Source organism: Nerophis ophidion, linkage group LG19 (assembly GCF_033978795.1).
Source record: "Nerophis ophidion isolate RoL-2023_Sa linkage group LG19, RoL_Noph_v1.0, whole genome shotgun sequence".
NCBI lineage: Eukaryota > Metazoa > Chordata > Actinopteri > Syngnathiformes > Syngnathidae > Nerophis > Nerophis ophidion.
The window spans coordinates 46,650,365-46,667,075 of record NC_084629.1 but is presented as its reverse complement, the minus strand read 5'-3'; the positions used below and the strand labels follow the sequence as shown (position 1 = coordinate 46,667,075).

General features: G+C 43.6%; 1 protein-coding gene across 5 annotated transcripts in view; it reads right to left on the bottom strand.

Moving 5' to 3' along the window:
• Window positions 1-16,711, bottom strand: part of LOC133538478 (FERM, ARHGEF and pleckstrin domain-containing protein 1-like) — a 200,803-nt gene that overhangs the window by 53,211 nt on the left and 130,881 nt on the right. For 4 of the 5 annotated variants that reach the window (XM_061880134.1, XM_061880135.1, XM_061880136.1 and 1 more), the window contains 6 exons: window positions 11,130-11,244; window positions 6,566-6,713; window positions 4,240-4,335; window positions 4,002-4,165; window positions 3,860-3,928; window positions 3,707-3,782 (listed from right to left, as the gene is read on the bottom strand). In XM_061880134.1, coding sequence (XP_061736118.1) covers window positions 3,707-3,782; window positions 3,860-3,928; window positions 4,002-4,165; window positions 4,240-4,335; window positions 6,566-6,713; window positions 11,130-11,244 — 668 coding nt within the window. Of the gene's footprint in view, window positions 1-3,706; window positions 3,783-3,859; window positions 3,929-4,001; window positions 4,166-4,239; window positions 4,336-6,565; window positions 6,714-11,129; window positions 11,245-14,890; window positions 15,079-16,711 lie in introns of those variants that run through there. The other variant, XM_061880137.1, reaches the window with a different exon arrangement.

The window sequence follows — 16,711 nt, the reverse complement described above, 5'->3', positions numbered from 1 at the left end:
CGCTTTGCATAGTAGAGCTTTAACTTGCACTTACAAATGTAGCGACAAACTGTATTTAGTGACAGTGGTTTCCTGAAGTGTTCCTAAGCCCATGTGGTGATATCCTTTAGAGTTTGATGTCGGTTTTTGATACAGTGCCTTCTGAGGGATGGAAGGTCACGGTCATTCAATGTTGGTTTCCGGCCATGCCGCTTACGTGGAGTGATTTCTCCAGATTCTCTGAACCTTTTGATGATATTATGGAGAGTAGATGTTGAAATCCCTAAATTTCTTGCAATGTCACTTTGAGAAAGGTTGTTCTTAAACTGTTTGACTATTTGCTCACGCAGTTGTGGACAAAGGGGTGTACCTCGCCCCATCCTTTCCTGTGAAAGACTGAGCATTTTTTGGGAAGCTGTTTTTATAGCCAATCATGGCACCCACCTGTTCCCAATTAGCCTGCACACCTGTGGGATGTTCCAAATAAGTGTTTGATGAACATTCCTCAACTTTATCAGTATTTTTTGCCACCTTTCCCAACTTCTTTGTCATGTGTTGCTGGCATCAAATTCTAAAGTTAATGATTATTTGCAGAAAAACATTTTTTTTATGAGTTTGAACATCAAATATGTTGTCTTTGTAGCATATTCAACTGAATATGGCTTGAAAATGATTTGCAAATCATTGTATTCTGTTTATATTTACATCTAACACAATTTCCCAACTCATATGGAAACGGGGTTTGTACATTTCATATTACCAATGCACTAAACTAATCTAATCGTGAAAAGAAAGCTCCGACTCTCTACATGTAAGCGCGCCTGCACACATTTGCTGGGGATCATGGATAAAAATAGTCTTGTCTAGTCAGGAGAACGACTTCCCATGACTTTGGACCTGGGCTTTCCATAAAGTACTCCTTTCCTTGAGCATTTTTTCTCACTATTTGCCCCCCTCTTGTGCCTTAACAGTAACTGAACGCAGAAACATTTTCCCACGCTACTGTAAGAATAATTATGTATATATTATCACACAACTCTTATGCTTAAGGGCTGTTGCTATAGTTATTATCAATTGTGCTGAATTTCTTGGTCGTGCGAAACTGGCAATCCAAAAGATTGCAAGCCAGTCTCGTATCAGTGTTTGTTTTCTGAATCGGCCTGCTGACTGCCCGGGCTGAACATCGAGTACTGTGACACAAACAGAGCAGAGACAAGGTGATATTGACTTATTTGGACTTTTTTTTGCTGTTTTCCTTTGTGTAGTGTTTTACTTCTCGTCTTGCACTCCTATTTTGGTGTTGTCATGTACGGCTGCACTTTGTGGACGCCGTCTGCTCCACAAGCTGTAAATTTTTACTGTGTGTCGTGTTTTAGGTCTTGTCTTGCGCTCCTATTTTGGTGGCTTTTTCTCTGGATTTGATATTTTCCTATAGCAGTTTCATGTCTTCCTTGACCGCTATTCCCACACACCCTGCCGTCAGTGTGTGAATGTGTGTATGAATAGGTGAATGTGGAAATAGTGTCAAAGCCCTTTGAGTTCCTTAAAAAGGTAGAAAGGCGCTATAAAAGAGAGGCGGAGCCGGCAGTCCGACAGCGAGGCAGAGCACACCGTAGCCCAGCCCAAGATGGCGGGTAGGGGGCGTGGCCGGCAGTCCGACAGCGAGGCAGGGCACGCCGGGAGCAACACCGCAATCGAGATCAGGTGCGTGGATCGTGCACCTGGGAAGAATGAACTAATCCTCTCGCAGTTTAAAAGGGCGACAAAGAGAAAGGCGGAAAGACTAGAAGGAGCCAGAGGGAAGCTGACACGGAGAAAGAGAGAGGAAGAGAGCCAGAGGCAGACGACGACGCAGCAAACTGGAAAGCGAGCCGATGAGCGAGCAGAAACGCGACCTGCACTTAGGTTTTATTTGCAAAAATAAGCCAAGTCACAACCCTGCTCAACAAAGTCCCTATTTGGTGGTCCATGGAACCCACACGACGGAGAGTCTGTCACAAAGTACAACCCATTTACCTGCGGTTTAGCTCGGTTGGTAGAGTGGCCGTGCCAGCAACTTGAGGGTTGCAGGTTCGATTCCCGCTTCCGCCATCCTAGTCACTGCCGTTGTGTCCTTGGGCAAGACACTTTACCCACCTGCTCCCAGTGCCACCCACACTGGTTTGAATGTAACTTAGATATTGGGTTTCACTATGTAAAGCGCTTTGAGTCACTAGAGAAAAAAGCGCTATATAAATATAATTCACTTCACTGCTCTGTTTTAGCGATCAAGAATATTTCAGTTGTTTTTAACCTTCTTTGTGGTGACATTGTGGGTCGTCATGTCATGTTCGGATGTACATTGTGGACGACGTCTTTGCTCCACAGTAAGTCTTTGCTGTTGTCCAGCATTCTGTTTTTCTTTCCTTTGTAGCCAGTTCAGTTTTAGTTTCGTTCTGCATAGCCTTCCCTAAGCTTCAATGCATTTTCTTAGGGGCTCTCACCTTTTAATTTTGGTTTAAGCATTAGACACCATTTTACCTGCACCCTGCCTCCCGCTGTTTCTGACATCTACAAAGCAATTAGCTACCGGCTGCCACCTACTGATACGAAAAAGTATAACGAGGTAAGTTTGCCGATCTCCAGACAGTACAGATATTCTCAATAAAGGCACATCATTTGCAGACTATAATTACTGGTTTGCAAAAAAATTTTTTAACCCTAATACCGTATTTCCTTGAATTGCCGCCGGGGGGCTAATTAATTTAAATTCTCTTCTCACTCCGGCGTTTACCAAAGGCAAGCGGTGAATTTAGGCCTGTGCTTAAAAATTTGAGTGTGATGTAAGGATACCATCATGAAAAGCACATTTAATTGAAAAAAAAAATGTTATTATGGTCTTACCTTTACTTATAAATGAAGTCCATGCGCAGCTCCTTCTGATCAAAAGCATCGATAACTTGTTTATAGAAGTCTTCCTTATCTTTCTTCAGTTTTAAAATTCTCTCTGTCTCGAGGGATTGCTTCCTTTATTACCTCCTGCTTCGATTGAAAGTCCAGTTTAGAAAACTGTTTTATTTTAGATATGTAATCCTCCATGTTAAAAGTGCAAGCGAGAGGAAAAAATAAACGATCGCTGCTTGTTGTCACTTCTTCTGCAGCCGAGTAGTCGCAAGAAGGATCACTAGCGCCCTCTACCACCAGGAGGCGGGAGTCATTTAATGACTCATATTTGACACACGCAGCTACGGTATATTAATAAAACATAGCTGCTTACTGTTCTTTTTAGCATATTCAATAGCTTGGACCTTAAATCCTACTTAATAGTTCTTAATCTTCTTCCCTTTATGCGATTTCAAATGATTGAAATCAGCCTCCTCCATTTTGAAAATGATGACAGGTGAAGTGTCACTCGTGACGTGACGAGTTTGACCCGGTGGAAATTCTAGGCATATGCTAATTATTTGGCGAAACGAGTTGAACCCGGCGGAAATTCTAGACATGCGCTAATAAAAATAATATTTTGCGAAACGAGTTTGACCAGGCAGTAATTCTAGGCAGGCGCATACTATATACCCGGCGGCAACTCAAGGAAATACGGTAGGTGAAATGATATCATCTCCCACAGCACACCAGTGGTTGAAAAACACCGGACTAGCAAAGTAAGATTTTCATTGTACGGCAAACCGTCAGTTTAACTGCATGTGACAATAAACAATCTTTGAATCTTGAACAAGGAGGCACTCACCTCTGTCGGCACTTGGTGGGAGCGCGGCGAAGGCAAAGGTGACAGGCGGCTGTTGTGCTGCACTCGACTGTGCTTCCTGTGCAGACAGGATGTTACGGGTCAGTCCAGAACCGCACGCTCGCCAATATCAAACTTGACCCTTTTTTGTTTTACCTCTCAAATGGGAGCTTTTTGAACTCGGACTCCCTCACGAAATCGATGACTTGCTTCTGCGTGCGACCGCTGTCCAGACGAAATAGAAGCACGGTGATCGGTCTCTGAGAAACCGCGTCCAGGTGATGTGAGCGTTCTTTACCTGAATCTGAAGGAGGAGCCGCGTGTGAACAACACGGGCTTGGGCTTGGCTTTGGGTTCCTCGAAGAGGCGGAAAAAGGCGTGGTATTCCACACAAATCTTCCAGAAGACCTTACAGCAGTCCCTGCTGGTCATCAAGAACTCCAGAGTGTCTTGATAAGAACTCTGGACGAGACGGGGACAACACTTTGCGTGATTGAGTCTTTGATACACAACTCACTTCAGTACCTGAAACTCACATTCACATCGGGCCTCAGCTTTATTAGGAAACGTTTCCTCTTAAAGCTCAGTTTGCGCACTTTGGACCAGTTGAAGGAGTTTATCTTCGTGTGTCCCTGCGGAGATTGGAAACAAACAAAGGGGACCTGTGATGAATTGGATCTATTCTGACTTATAAATGTTGGATAAAAAAAATATCAAAGCTGTCAGGCTTGCCACTGACAGTTTGTTTGTGTTTTAGTTTCTCCTCTGTGTTTAGTATTTCCTGTCCTTAGTTCCTGTCAGCACTCTTATTTTGGTTCAGCTTCCTGTGCTTTGTTTCCCCTCAGCTGTGGCTGATTGGCTCCTGGCCACACCTGATGTTAATCAGCCAGCTCCTATATTACCTGCTTTGTTCCTCCAGTCAGTGCTGGATTATTTCGCTCTTGTGTCGTTGCTACCTGTCGTGATTTGTCGATGTCATCATTACAGCTAAAACCTGTCGTGCTACGATTTGTCCTTGTCATTGTAGCGGTAAGCTGTTCCTGTTAGCTATTTGTAGTTTGTTTTCTCCTAGCTTTCTGGTTTCGTGTTTTCTTGTTAGCCATTAGCTGTTTCCAGTTTTTCTGTTTTCTGCTAGATTCCACGCTGGGCCTTTTGTTTGTTATCCGCCCACGTGCGCGCTTTTTGTTTGTACCCTTTGTTTGGTTTTGTTCTAGTATTTTATATTAAAACCATGTTTTCTCACTCCATGCCTGCCTCCATCTCTGCATCTTGGCGTTCGTCTACAACAAACTTTGACAAAAGCAAGGTTTTAAAGGGGAACATTATCACCAAACCTATGCAAGCGTCAATATATACCTTGATGTTGCAGAAAAAAGACCAAGTATTTTTTTAACCGATTTCCGAACTCTAAATGGGTGAATTTTGGCAAATTAAACGCCTTTCTGTTTATCGCGCTGGAGGCGATGACGTCAGAATGTGACGTCATAAAGGTAACACACCCGCCATTTTCATTTTCACATTACAAACACCAGGTCTCGGCTCTGTTATTTTCCGTTTTTTCGACTATTTTTTGGAACCTTGGAGACATCATGCCTCGTGGGTGTGTTGTCGGAGGGTGTAACAACACTAACAGGGAGGGATTCAAGTTGCACCACTGGCAAGAAATCTGCCGCCAGACCCCCCTTGAATGTGCCGGAGTGTCTCCACATTTGACCGGCGATGCTAAGACAGACATGGCACAGAGATGTATGGATAACCTGCAGATGCATTTGCAACCATTAAGTCAACGAAATCACAAAGGTGAGTTTTGTTGATGTTGTTGACTTATGTGCTAATCAGACATATTTGGTCACGGCATGACTGCCAGCTAATCGATGCTAACATGCTACGCTAATCGATGCTAACATGCTATTTATGCTAGCTGTATGTACATTTGAAACTAGATACCCACATTTAATGCGAAACAAACACTTACCAATCGACGGATTTAAGTTGCTCCAGTGTCACAAGATGCGAAAGTCCTGATCGTTTGGTCCGCACATTTTACCGGCGATGCTAATAAGGCAGCCATGCTATGGGCCACTTCATTAGGTACACCCACGCTATGGCCGAATAGCGTCAGTAGCTATTCGCTCAATAGCTTCAATTTCTTTTTCAATTTCGTTTTCGCTATCTGCCTCCATACTCCAACCATCTGTTTCAATACATGCGTAATCTGTTGAATCGCTTAAGCCGCTGAAATCGGAGTCTGAATCCGAGCTAATGTGGCTATATCTTGCTGTGGTAACCGCCATGTTGTTTGTATTGGCAGCACTGTATGACGTCACAGGGAAATGGATAGTGGTTTCGAAGATAGCGAAAATAAGGCACTTTAAAGCTTTATTTAGGGATATTCCGGGACCGGTAAAATTTTGAAAAAAACTTCAAAAAATAAAACAAGCCACTGGGAACTGATTTTTATTGTTTTTAACCCTTTTCAAATTGTGATAATGTTCCCCTTTAAGCATTTTGGGCGTGAGATTGCACGCAGTTTTGGATGCCTGTGTTCGCAGGGTTTTGCAGCCTGGCTTAGAACCGTGCCATTAGCGATGTCATGTCTTTTAGTTACCGCATTTCCTTGAATTGCCGCCGGGGCGCTAATTAATTTAAAACCTCTTCTCACTCCTGCGCTTACCAAAGGCATGCGGTAAAAGTAAGCATGCGCTGATTATTTTAAAACCTCTTCTCAATCCGGCAGAAAACATTTACACAAAACGTACCCCTAATTATATCCAATACATAGACCCCTAAGGTCAGATGCCAGCTTTTTCTAAAATGTTAGCCGAGGAACACAAGTAATAATAAAAATGTATTGCCACTCACCTGGAAGACCAGGACACCTGTGTGAGCCACAGCGAGGCTCAGGCGGGACCCTTCGCGGTCTTTGGCTGGGTGGAGACGAATCCCATACATCTCCAGTCGGCGCGCCACCTCTAACAACTGAAAGTCGGATTCCGCAGGCGTTTGACCTCTGACAAGACAAAATGCCGACAGGGATAAGAAAAGGTGTGTCACGGGAACAAACTTTAAAACAAGACCACATTGAAAGACTGAAAGTCCAATTTGATATCAAAGCAACCGTGCAAGACTTGACTCTGTCTCCAAAGGTGGACCTTCAACACGCCTGATCGAAACAATTTGTAGTCGGTTACAGATTACCGTATTTCCTTCAATTGCCGCCGGGGCGCTAAATAACTTAAAAACTCTTCTCACTCCTGCGCTTACCAAAGGCATGCGGTAAAAATTTGAGTGTGATGTAAGGATACCATCATGAAAAGCACATTTAATAAAAAAAGTTATTATGGTCTTACCTTTACTTATAAATATAGTCCATGCCAGCTCCTTCTGATCAAAAGCATCGATAACTTGTTTATAGAAGTCTTCCTTATCTTTCTTCAGTTTTAAAAGTCTCTTTGTCTCCATGGAGATCTTCCTTTATTACCTCCTGCTTCGATTGAAAGTCCAGTTTAGAAAACTGTTTTGTTTTAATAAACACACGCTGCTCACTCTTGCTGGTCCAGTTCATATCCGTCATATCAGTCCCAGCACATACCAAGTCACTCATTTCACTTTTTCTGCAGCAGAGTAGTCGCAAGAAGGATCACTAGCACCTTCTACCACCAGGGGGCGGGAGTCATTTGATGACTCATACTTGACACATGCAGCTACGGTATTGTGACGGTCTCAAGCCGTCGTCTTGCGGGTTCCCCGGACCGCCAAGGAAGGACATGGCTTGAGCAGTTTGACTTTGTTTATTAATAAAACCTCAGTTCAGGTCGCTCTTCCGCTCCTCCTCTCCGCTTGCTCGCCGTCTCCTCGCCACCATCTTGGGCCGGGCTCCAGCATGCCCTACCCGTCTGTCGGACCGTCGGCTCCATAATTAATAAAACATAGCTGTTTACTCTTCTTTTTAGCACTTCAACAGCTTGGACCTTAAATCCTACTGAATAGCTCTTAATTTTCTTCCCTTTATGCGATTTCAAATTACCGGTATTGAAATCAGCCTCCTCCATTTTGAAAATGATGACAGGGGAAGTGTCACTCGTGACGTCACGAGTTTGAGCCGGCGGTAATGCTAAGCATGCGCTAATTATTTTGCGAAGAGAGTTTGACCCGGCAGTAATTCAAGGCAGGCGCATACTATACGCCCGGTGGGAATTCAAGGAAATATGGTAAGTATTTCTGGTCTATAAGATGCTACACTTTTTCTCCGCTTCGAACCCGGTCCTTTAAACATTACAAGGCAGAACTGTTCCGATCAGATCTCTCCTAATCCTTTAATCTACCGGTATATATTGACCTTGTAGGTAATTTACTGAACAACACTTTAGTTTTTGCTCCCATTTTTCCTGAGTTGAATTCAAAGATCTAAAACCGTTACAAAATATATTCACAAAAGACCTATTTCTCTCAATGATTGTTCATTGAGCGGTTTAGCTCGGTTGGTAGAGTGGCTGTGCCAGCAACTTGAGGGTTGCAGGTTCGATTCCCGCTTCTGCCATCCTAGTCACTGCCGTTGTGTCCTTGGGCAAGACACTTTACCCACCTGCTCCCAGTGCCACCCACACTGGTTTAATTGTAACTTAGATATTGGGTTTCACTATGTAAAGCGCTTTGAGTCACTAGAGAAAAAGCGCTATATAAATATAATTCACAAAAATTCACTTCACTTCCCAAATCGGTCTAAAGCTGTGTTAGTGAGCACTTCTTCTTTGCCAAGATAATCCATGCATGAGGGGCACGACAATGGATCTCAGGATCTCATCACGGTGTCTCTGTGCATTCAAAAAACCATCAATGCCCATACCATAATCCGCATCATACCGTAATGGGGAGGAGACCCTGCCCCAAGTGGAAGAGTTCAAGTACCTCGGAGTCTTGTTCACGAGTGAGGGAAGAGTGGATCGCCCTGCACGATCAGTGTCAGAGCTTGGTCCGCATTGTAAGTCGGACCTGTTTCCAGTGAGGGTTGGACTCCGCCAAGGCTGCCCTTTGTCACCCATTCTGTTCATAACTTTTATGGACAGAATTTTTATGCGCAGTCAAGGCGTTGAGGGGATCTGGTTTGGTGGCTGCAGGATTAGGTCTCTGCTTTTTGCAGATGATGTGGTCCTGATGGCTTCATCTGGCCAGGATCTTCAGCTCTGACTGGATCGGTTCGCAGCCAAGTGTGAAGCGACTGGGATGAGAATCAGCATCTCCAAGTCCGAGTCCATGGTTCTCGCCCGGAAAAGGGTGGAGTGCCATCTCCGGGTTGGGGAGGAGACCCTGCCCCAAGTGGAGGAGTTCAAGTACCTAGGAGTCTTGTTCACGAGTGGGGGAAGAGTGGATCGCGAGATCGACAGCCGGATCGGTGCGGCGTCTTCAGTAATGCGGACGTTGTATCGATCCGTTGTGGTGAAGAAGGAGCTGAGCCGGAAGGCAAAGCTCTCAATTTACCGGTCGATCAACGTTCCCATCCTCACCTATGGTCATGAGCTTTGGGTCATGACCGAAAGGATAAGATCACGGGTACAAGCGGCCCAAATGAGTTTCCAGGTCTCTCCCTTAGAGATAGGGTGAGAAGTTCTGTCATCCGGGAGGAACTCAAAGTAAAGCCGCTGCTCCTCCACATGGAGAGGAGCCAGATGAGGTGGTTCGGGCATCTGGTCAGGATGCCACTCGAACGCCTCCCTAGGGAGGTGTTTCGGGCACATCCAACTGGTAGGAGGCCCGGGGAAGACCCAGGACACGTTAGCCTGGGAACGCCTCGTGATCCCCCGGGAGGAGCTGGACGAAATGGCTGGGGAGAGGGGAGTCTGGGCTTCCCTGCTTAGGATGGATGTCTGTTTTCACTTAAATTTTCATCAGCTAATCATCTAATGGTACACTTAATTGCAAGAAGCAACATAACATACTGTATATTGTTGCCGTGGTGACCTCAATCCTCTAATAGCCAATGTGTTAGTTAAGTGTTGTTTCAGTTCTTGCTTGTCTCTGCTTGTAAATAACGTTGAACCAATTAATTGGATCTCAGCACAGCATCCGCCACTGACAAGTGTATTAATCACATCTGATCCGATGCAGGTCTCCCGTGTTTATCTACGGTCGGTGAACAAGCATTAAGAAACTTTTCTCCGTTCTTATCAGCAAACCAGCCTTTCTGCTGCCTGCGTTCCGGTGATTAACGAGGGACTTATCTCAAGGCGGCAGCACTGCCACAAGAACTGCAGTTTTGGGTTATCAACTAGAAAGGGGGGGTAAGCAGGTGAAAGAAAGTAGTACAATAGAGGCACCGCTGCGACTCCATCACTTTAAAGGCCTACTGAAATGAGACGTTCTTATTTAAACGAGGATAGCAGGTCCATTCTATGTGTCATACTTCATCATTTCGCGATATTGCCATATTTTTGCTGAAAGGATTTAGTAGAGAACATCGACGATAAAGTTTGCAACTTTTGGTCGCTAATAAAAAAGCCTTGCCAGTACCGGAAGTAGCAGACGATGTGCGCGTGACGTCACGGGTTGTGGAGCTCCTCACATCTGAACATTGTTTACAATCATGGCTACCAGCAGCAAGAGCTATTCGGACCGAGAAAGCGACAATTTACCCATTAATTTGAGCGAGGATGAAAGATTTGTGGATGAGGAAAGTTAGAGTGAAGGACTAAAAAAAAAAAGGCGATTGCATTAGGAGCGATTCAGATGTTTTTAGACACATTTACTAGGATAATTCTGGGAAATCCCTTATCTTTCTATTGTGTTGCTAGTGTTTTAGTGAGTTAAATAGTACCAATAGTCGGAGGGGTGTGTCCACGGGTGTGTTGACCGCCAGTCGATGAGGGAAGTCACAAATCTGCAGCAGGACAGAAGCACTGCTGATCTCCGGTAAGAGGCGATTTATTACCACAATTTTCTCACCGAAAACTGTAGTCGGGATCCATGTTTGCTTGACCGCTCTGATCCATAGTAAAGCTTCACCTCCGGGAATTTTAAACAAGGAAACACCGTGTGTTTGTGTGGCTAAAGGCTAAAAGCTTCCCACCTCCATCTTTCTACTTTGACTTCTCCATTATTAATTGAACAAATTGCAAAAGATTCAGCAACACAGATGTCCAAAATACTGTGGAATTATGCGATTAAAGTGGACAACTTTTAGCTGTAAGTGGTGCTGGCTAACATGTCCTCTCCCAAGACATGCACCTGGGGATAGGCCCCTCCCACCTCCCAAGACATGCACCTGGAGATAGGCCCCTCCCACCTCCAAAGACATGCACCTGGGGATAGGCCCCTCCCACCTCCAAAGACATGGACATTGGAACTACCATTATATCTTATGTAGACTACAGGAAATGTTTTTTGAAAAACCATAATATTCCAAACACAAAAAATAGAGGAGCATGCTTACATATTCATGGAGTGGAACTCCATGATCTTGTCGATCAAGGGCATCTGATCGGGAATGTAGTTATTGTTGAGGAGGTGTGACCGGCACTGACTCTCCTCAAAGTCCCCGATCTCAGCTGATAAGGAAGAAGAAAAAAAATAGGATTGAGGCAGCAGAAATAACATCATATTGTAATGTTTTATCGTTCATAGAAGAATGTCAAATTCCATTATGTTTTTAAGGCGGTTTGTAGTAACGTTTTTAGCATTCAATGAGACATTGTATTAGTGTTCCAAAAAAATATATACTGGCCCCCAGACACATTTTTTACTCTAAATGTGGCCCCCAAATGAAAATAATAGCCCAGGTCTGCCATAGAGGATAGCCCCCACTTAGATGAACTACGACCAAGTATTGAACAGAACGTCGGAAATGTGTAAATAAAGTTGTACTTTATATAAGAAAAAAAATGGGGATACAAAACAATCCTTTCATCTTGTTATCTGTCATTCATGCATTCACCCCTAGGCTCATAACCCTCACTCTCATCAACCACAATGTACCTGCTCCCGCTCTTTTTTAACATCCGGTTTGCCGAGATGAGTTGTGGATGAATTTAACCCTTTGTTGGACTATTGAGTAAAAAACAACTCAATTTGGGGTCAATGTTTCTCAAATAATATTAAATACAAACCCTGTTTCCATATGAGTTGGGAAATTGTGTTAGATGTAAATATAAACAGAATACAATGATTTGCAAATCCTTTTCAACCCACATTCAGTTGAATATGCTACAAAGACAACATATTTGATGTTCAAACTCCTAAACTTTTTTTTTTTGCAAATAATAATTAACTTATAATTTCATGGCTGCAACACGTGCCAAAGTAGTTGGGAAAGGGCATGTTCACCACTGTGTTACAACACCTTCTCTTTTAACAACACTCAATAAACGTTTGGGTAACCCAGGGGTGCCCATTACGTCGATCGCGAGCTACCAGTCGACCGCGGGGGGTGTGTCAGTCGATCTCCAGCCAGGCTTTTAAAAAAAATAGACCTAAAAATGAGTGATCATCAATCTTCACCAAGACGTCACTTAAATGACATTCACGGTACCGGAGGGTCTTGTGAGATGACGCTGGCTGCTGCAAGATCATTATTATGAAAATATGACCGAGAGGAAGGCGAGAAACACTTTTTATTTCAACAGACTCTCGCGCCGTACCTTCCGTCAAAACTCTAAAGGCCGACGGCACATTTCCTATCTTCACAATAAAAGCCCTGCTTCATGCTGCCTGCGCTAACTAAATACAGAGTCTCGGAAAACTGGCGTGCACAAGCGATCCCTCAGAAAGCTGGCGTGCACATCACTTGTGCACGCCAGCTTTCCGAGACTCTTATTTTGTTAGCGCAGGCAGCATGAAGCAGGGCTTTTATTGTGAAGATAGGAAATGTGCAGTCGGCCTTTAGAGTTTTGACGGCGCGAAAGTCTGTTGAAATAAAAAGTGTTTCTCGCCTTCCTCTCTGTCATTTTTTCATAATAATGAACTGGCAGCAGCCAGCGTCATCTCACAAGACCCTCGGGTGCCGTGAATGTCAATCAAGCAAGCTACGGAATTTGCCGCCAATGTTTTTCTTGTAAAGTGTATGGAAGCTGGATGAATTAGATGCCAAAAACCAACCACTTTCATGTGGTATTGTACAGAAAGGACAACTTTTTCTCTCCTCCATTTGAAAATGTGGGCGTTATCATCATTACTGTCTGATTCCAATCAATGCAAGTCATCAGAATCAGGTAATACACCAACTTATATTCTTGTCTTTGTGAAAGAAAGACATCTATATGTGTTACACATGCTTGTATTATCATTAAACACATTTAACTTGTTTACAAAAATGTCTCTTTCATAAATAAATAAATATAAATGATATATATAAATGAGGTAGATCCCCTCGAGTTGGTCAATTGAAAAGTAGCTCGCCTGCAGAAAAAGTGTGGGCACCCCTGGGGTAACCTATACATGCTACAAATCAATGCAATAAATATATATATGGGGTGTTATAGGCTAGGAACAGAAGACTAGTTTCAACTCGTAGAGAGAGGCAGAGCTTGAATTGTAGTTTGGTTGACAACGTGTGTTGGAGAATTAGTGATGGACAGCAGATAAATACTCACCATGAGTTGAATGGCCATTCAACATGAAAGTAATTTAAAGAGAAAAAACACAAGTACTATATACATATATACAATTCCATTTAACTAATCAGTCTCTGGATCTTGTTTAAATCTCAGTTCAGATAATTATTCTTGGGGAAAAAAAGGATGGCAGTACAGTCCATGTGCTGCAGGTAAAGTGACAATTGTAAAGGGTCGGCTGGAGAGTCTCCTACCAGCCCAGAGAGAGCAGGTGGTGAGGTTCCTTGCTGGAATCTTCAAAATTTGATCCTTGGACTAGGTGATTATTTTCCTTAGCTCGCCATCAAAAAGAGAAGCCTGGCCTGTGTAAGAGCCAGAACCATTCTTATATATCCATGTGTACACAAATCTTCATTAAATAACACTAAATTGCGTTATCTAGTATTCATAATATATTATCCAACAATATACCATTAAGTATTCATAACATATTTTTCAATAATATATTATCAAGTAATATATTATCAAACTTTTTGCAGATGTTCGGTCCTGATGGCTTCATCTGACCGGGATCTTCAGCTCTCACTGGATCGGTTCGCAGCCGAGTGTGAAGCGACCGGAATGAGAATCAGCACCTCCAAGTCCGAGTCCATGGTTCTCGCCCGGAAAAGGGTGGAATGCCATCTCCGGGTTGGGGAGGAGACCCTGCCCCAAGTGGAGGAGTTCAAGTACCTAGGAGTTTTGTTCACGAGTGAGGGAAGAGTGGATGGTGAGATCGACAGGCGGATCGGTGCGGCGTCTTCAGTAATGCGGATGTTGTACCGATCCGTTGTGGTGAAGAAGGAGCTGAGCCGGAAGGCAAAGCTCTCAATTTACCGGTCGATCTGCGTTCCCATCCTCACCTATGGTCATGAGCTTTGGGTCATGACCGAAAGGATAAGATCACGGGTACAAGCGGCCCAAATGAGTTTCCAGGTCTCTCCCTTAGAGATAGGGTGAGAAGCTCTGCCATCCGGGAGGAACTCAAAGTAAAGCCGCTGCTCCTCCACATGGAGAGGAGCCAGATGAGGTGGTTCGGGCATCTGGTCAGGATGCCACCCGAACGCCTCCCTAGGGAGGTGTTTAGGGCAAATCCAACCGGTAGCAGGCTACGGGTAAGACCCAGGACACGTTGGGAAGACTATGTCTCCCGGCTGGCCTGGGAACGCCTCGGGATCCCCCGGGAAGAGCTAGACGAAGTGGCTGGGGAGAGGGAAGTCTGGGCTTCCCTGCTTAGGCTGCTGCCCCCGCGACCCGACCTCAGATAAGCGGAAGAAGATGGATGGATATTATCAAGTATTCATAATAAATATTCAATAATTTCTAGTTCTTTCCTCAATATTGGACAATATAAATCAACATATCAGAATCACAATATGCAATAAAATGCTAAAATAACCATTAGCAGCATAATTATAACCTATACAAAGCAGTCAGTGCACTAAATGTGCTTATGATCTAAACACATAAAAGTACATTCAATACACAAATGTGATCATTAGTTTAAGTCATAAACCTTTTCTATGGAGGATTGAGAATTTAACAAAGATGTTGCAGTGAAGAAAGATGAATGCTTAAAGTGCTATTGTCATAAATATGGACTCACCATTTGAGCTTCTACAGTCAAACACAGCTTAATGACAAATCTTGCGCTGGAAGTCGGCTCAATAAAGTTACAAAATAGGCATGTAGTTTAAGAAACTGTCAGCACAATATTTCAGGTGAAAACAAAGTTTAAAAACTACCTCCAGCAGAAATGCAATCGATCTCTCATGTCCTGTGTCCTGGCTACTTCCTGCTACCCGGCTTATAAGCACCACCGATTGGGCCGCGGCGGTCACGTGACAAGGGAGGAGTGCGCAGAGTTGCCAAATATTTTCAGTCACTTCCGGCTACCGGTATATACCTACCGCTGATTGGACTGTGGCGGTCACGTGACTAGGAAGTGCGCAAAGAGTAAATAAAAAGACAAGAGCTTAATAGTCTCCGCAAATGTATTTGACACCTGCGTTACATTTGGGAACTGAGGAAACTAATTGTTGAAAGCTTTGAAAGTGGAATTCTTTGTCATTCTTGATTTATGTAGAGTTTTAGTCATTAAACAGTCCGGGGTCTCCGCTGTCGTATTTTACGCTTCATAATGCGCCACACATTTTCCATGGGAGACAGGTCTGGACTGCAGGCGGGCCAGGAAAGTACCCGCACTCTTTTTTTACGAAGCCACACTGTTGTAACACGTGCTGAATGTGGCTTGGCATTGTCTTGCTGAAATAAGCAGGGGCGTCCATGAAAAAGTCAGCACTTAGATGGCAGCATATGTTGTTCCAAAACCTGTATGTACCTTTCAGCATTAATGGTGCCTTCACAGATGTGTAAGTTACCCATGCCTTGGGCACTAATGCACCCCCATACCATCACACATGCTGGCTTTTCAACTTTGCGTCGGATAACAGTCTGGATGGTTCGCTTCCCCTTTGGTTCGGATGACACGATGTCAAATATTTTAAAAAACAATTTGAAATGTGGACTCGTCAGACCACAGAACACTTTTCCACTTTGCATCAGTCCATTTTAGATGATCTCGGGCCCAGAGAAGCCGGTGGCGTTTCTGGATGTTGTTGATAAATGGCTTTCGCTTTGCATAGTAGAGCTTTAACTTGCACTTACAGATGTAGCGACAAACTGTATTTAGTGACAGTGGTTTTCTGAAGTGTTCCTGAGCCCATGTGGTGATATCCTTTAGAGATTGATGTCAGTTTTTAATACAGTGTCGTCTGAGGGATGGAGGGTCACGGTCATTCAATGTTGGTTTCCGGCCATGCCGCTTACGTGGAGTGATTTCTCCAGATTCTCTGAACCTTTTGATGATATTATGGAGCGTAGATGTTGAAATCCCTAAATTTCTTGCAATGTCACTTTGAGAAAGGTTGTTCTTAAACTGTTTGACTATTTGCTCAAGCAGTTGTGGACAAAGGGGTGTACCTCGCCCCATCCTTTCTTGTGAAAGACTGAGCATTTTTTGGGAAGCTGTTTTTATAGCCAATCATGGCACCCACCTGTTCCCAATTAGCCTGCACACCTGTGGGATGTTCCAAATAAGTGTTTGATGAGCATTCCTCAACTTTATCAGTATTTATTGCCACCTTTCCCAACTTCTTTGTCATGTGTTGCTGGCATCAAATTCTAAAGTTAATGATTATTTGCAGAAAAAAAAAATGTTTATGAGTTTGAACATGAAATATGTTGTCTTTGTAGCATATTCAACTGAATATGGCTTGAAAAGGATTTGCAAATCATTGTATTCTGTTTATATTTACATCTAACACAATTTCCCAACTCATATGGAAACGGGGTTTGTATAATCAAATCAATTCCCTTTTAACTCCTTAACTGTAAATCATCATAGATTAGCTTATCAGCAATTAAA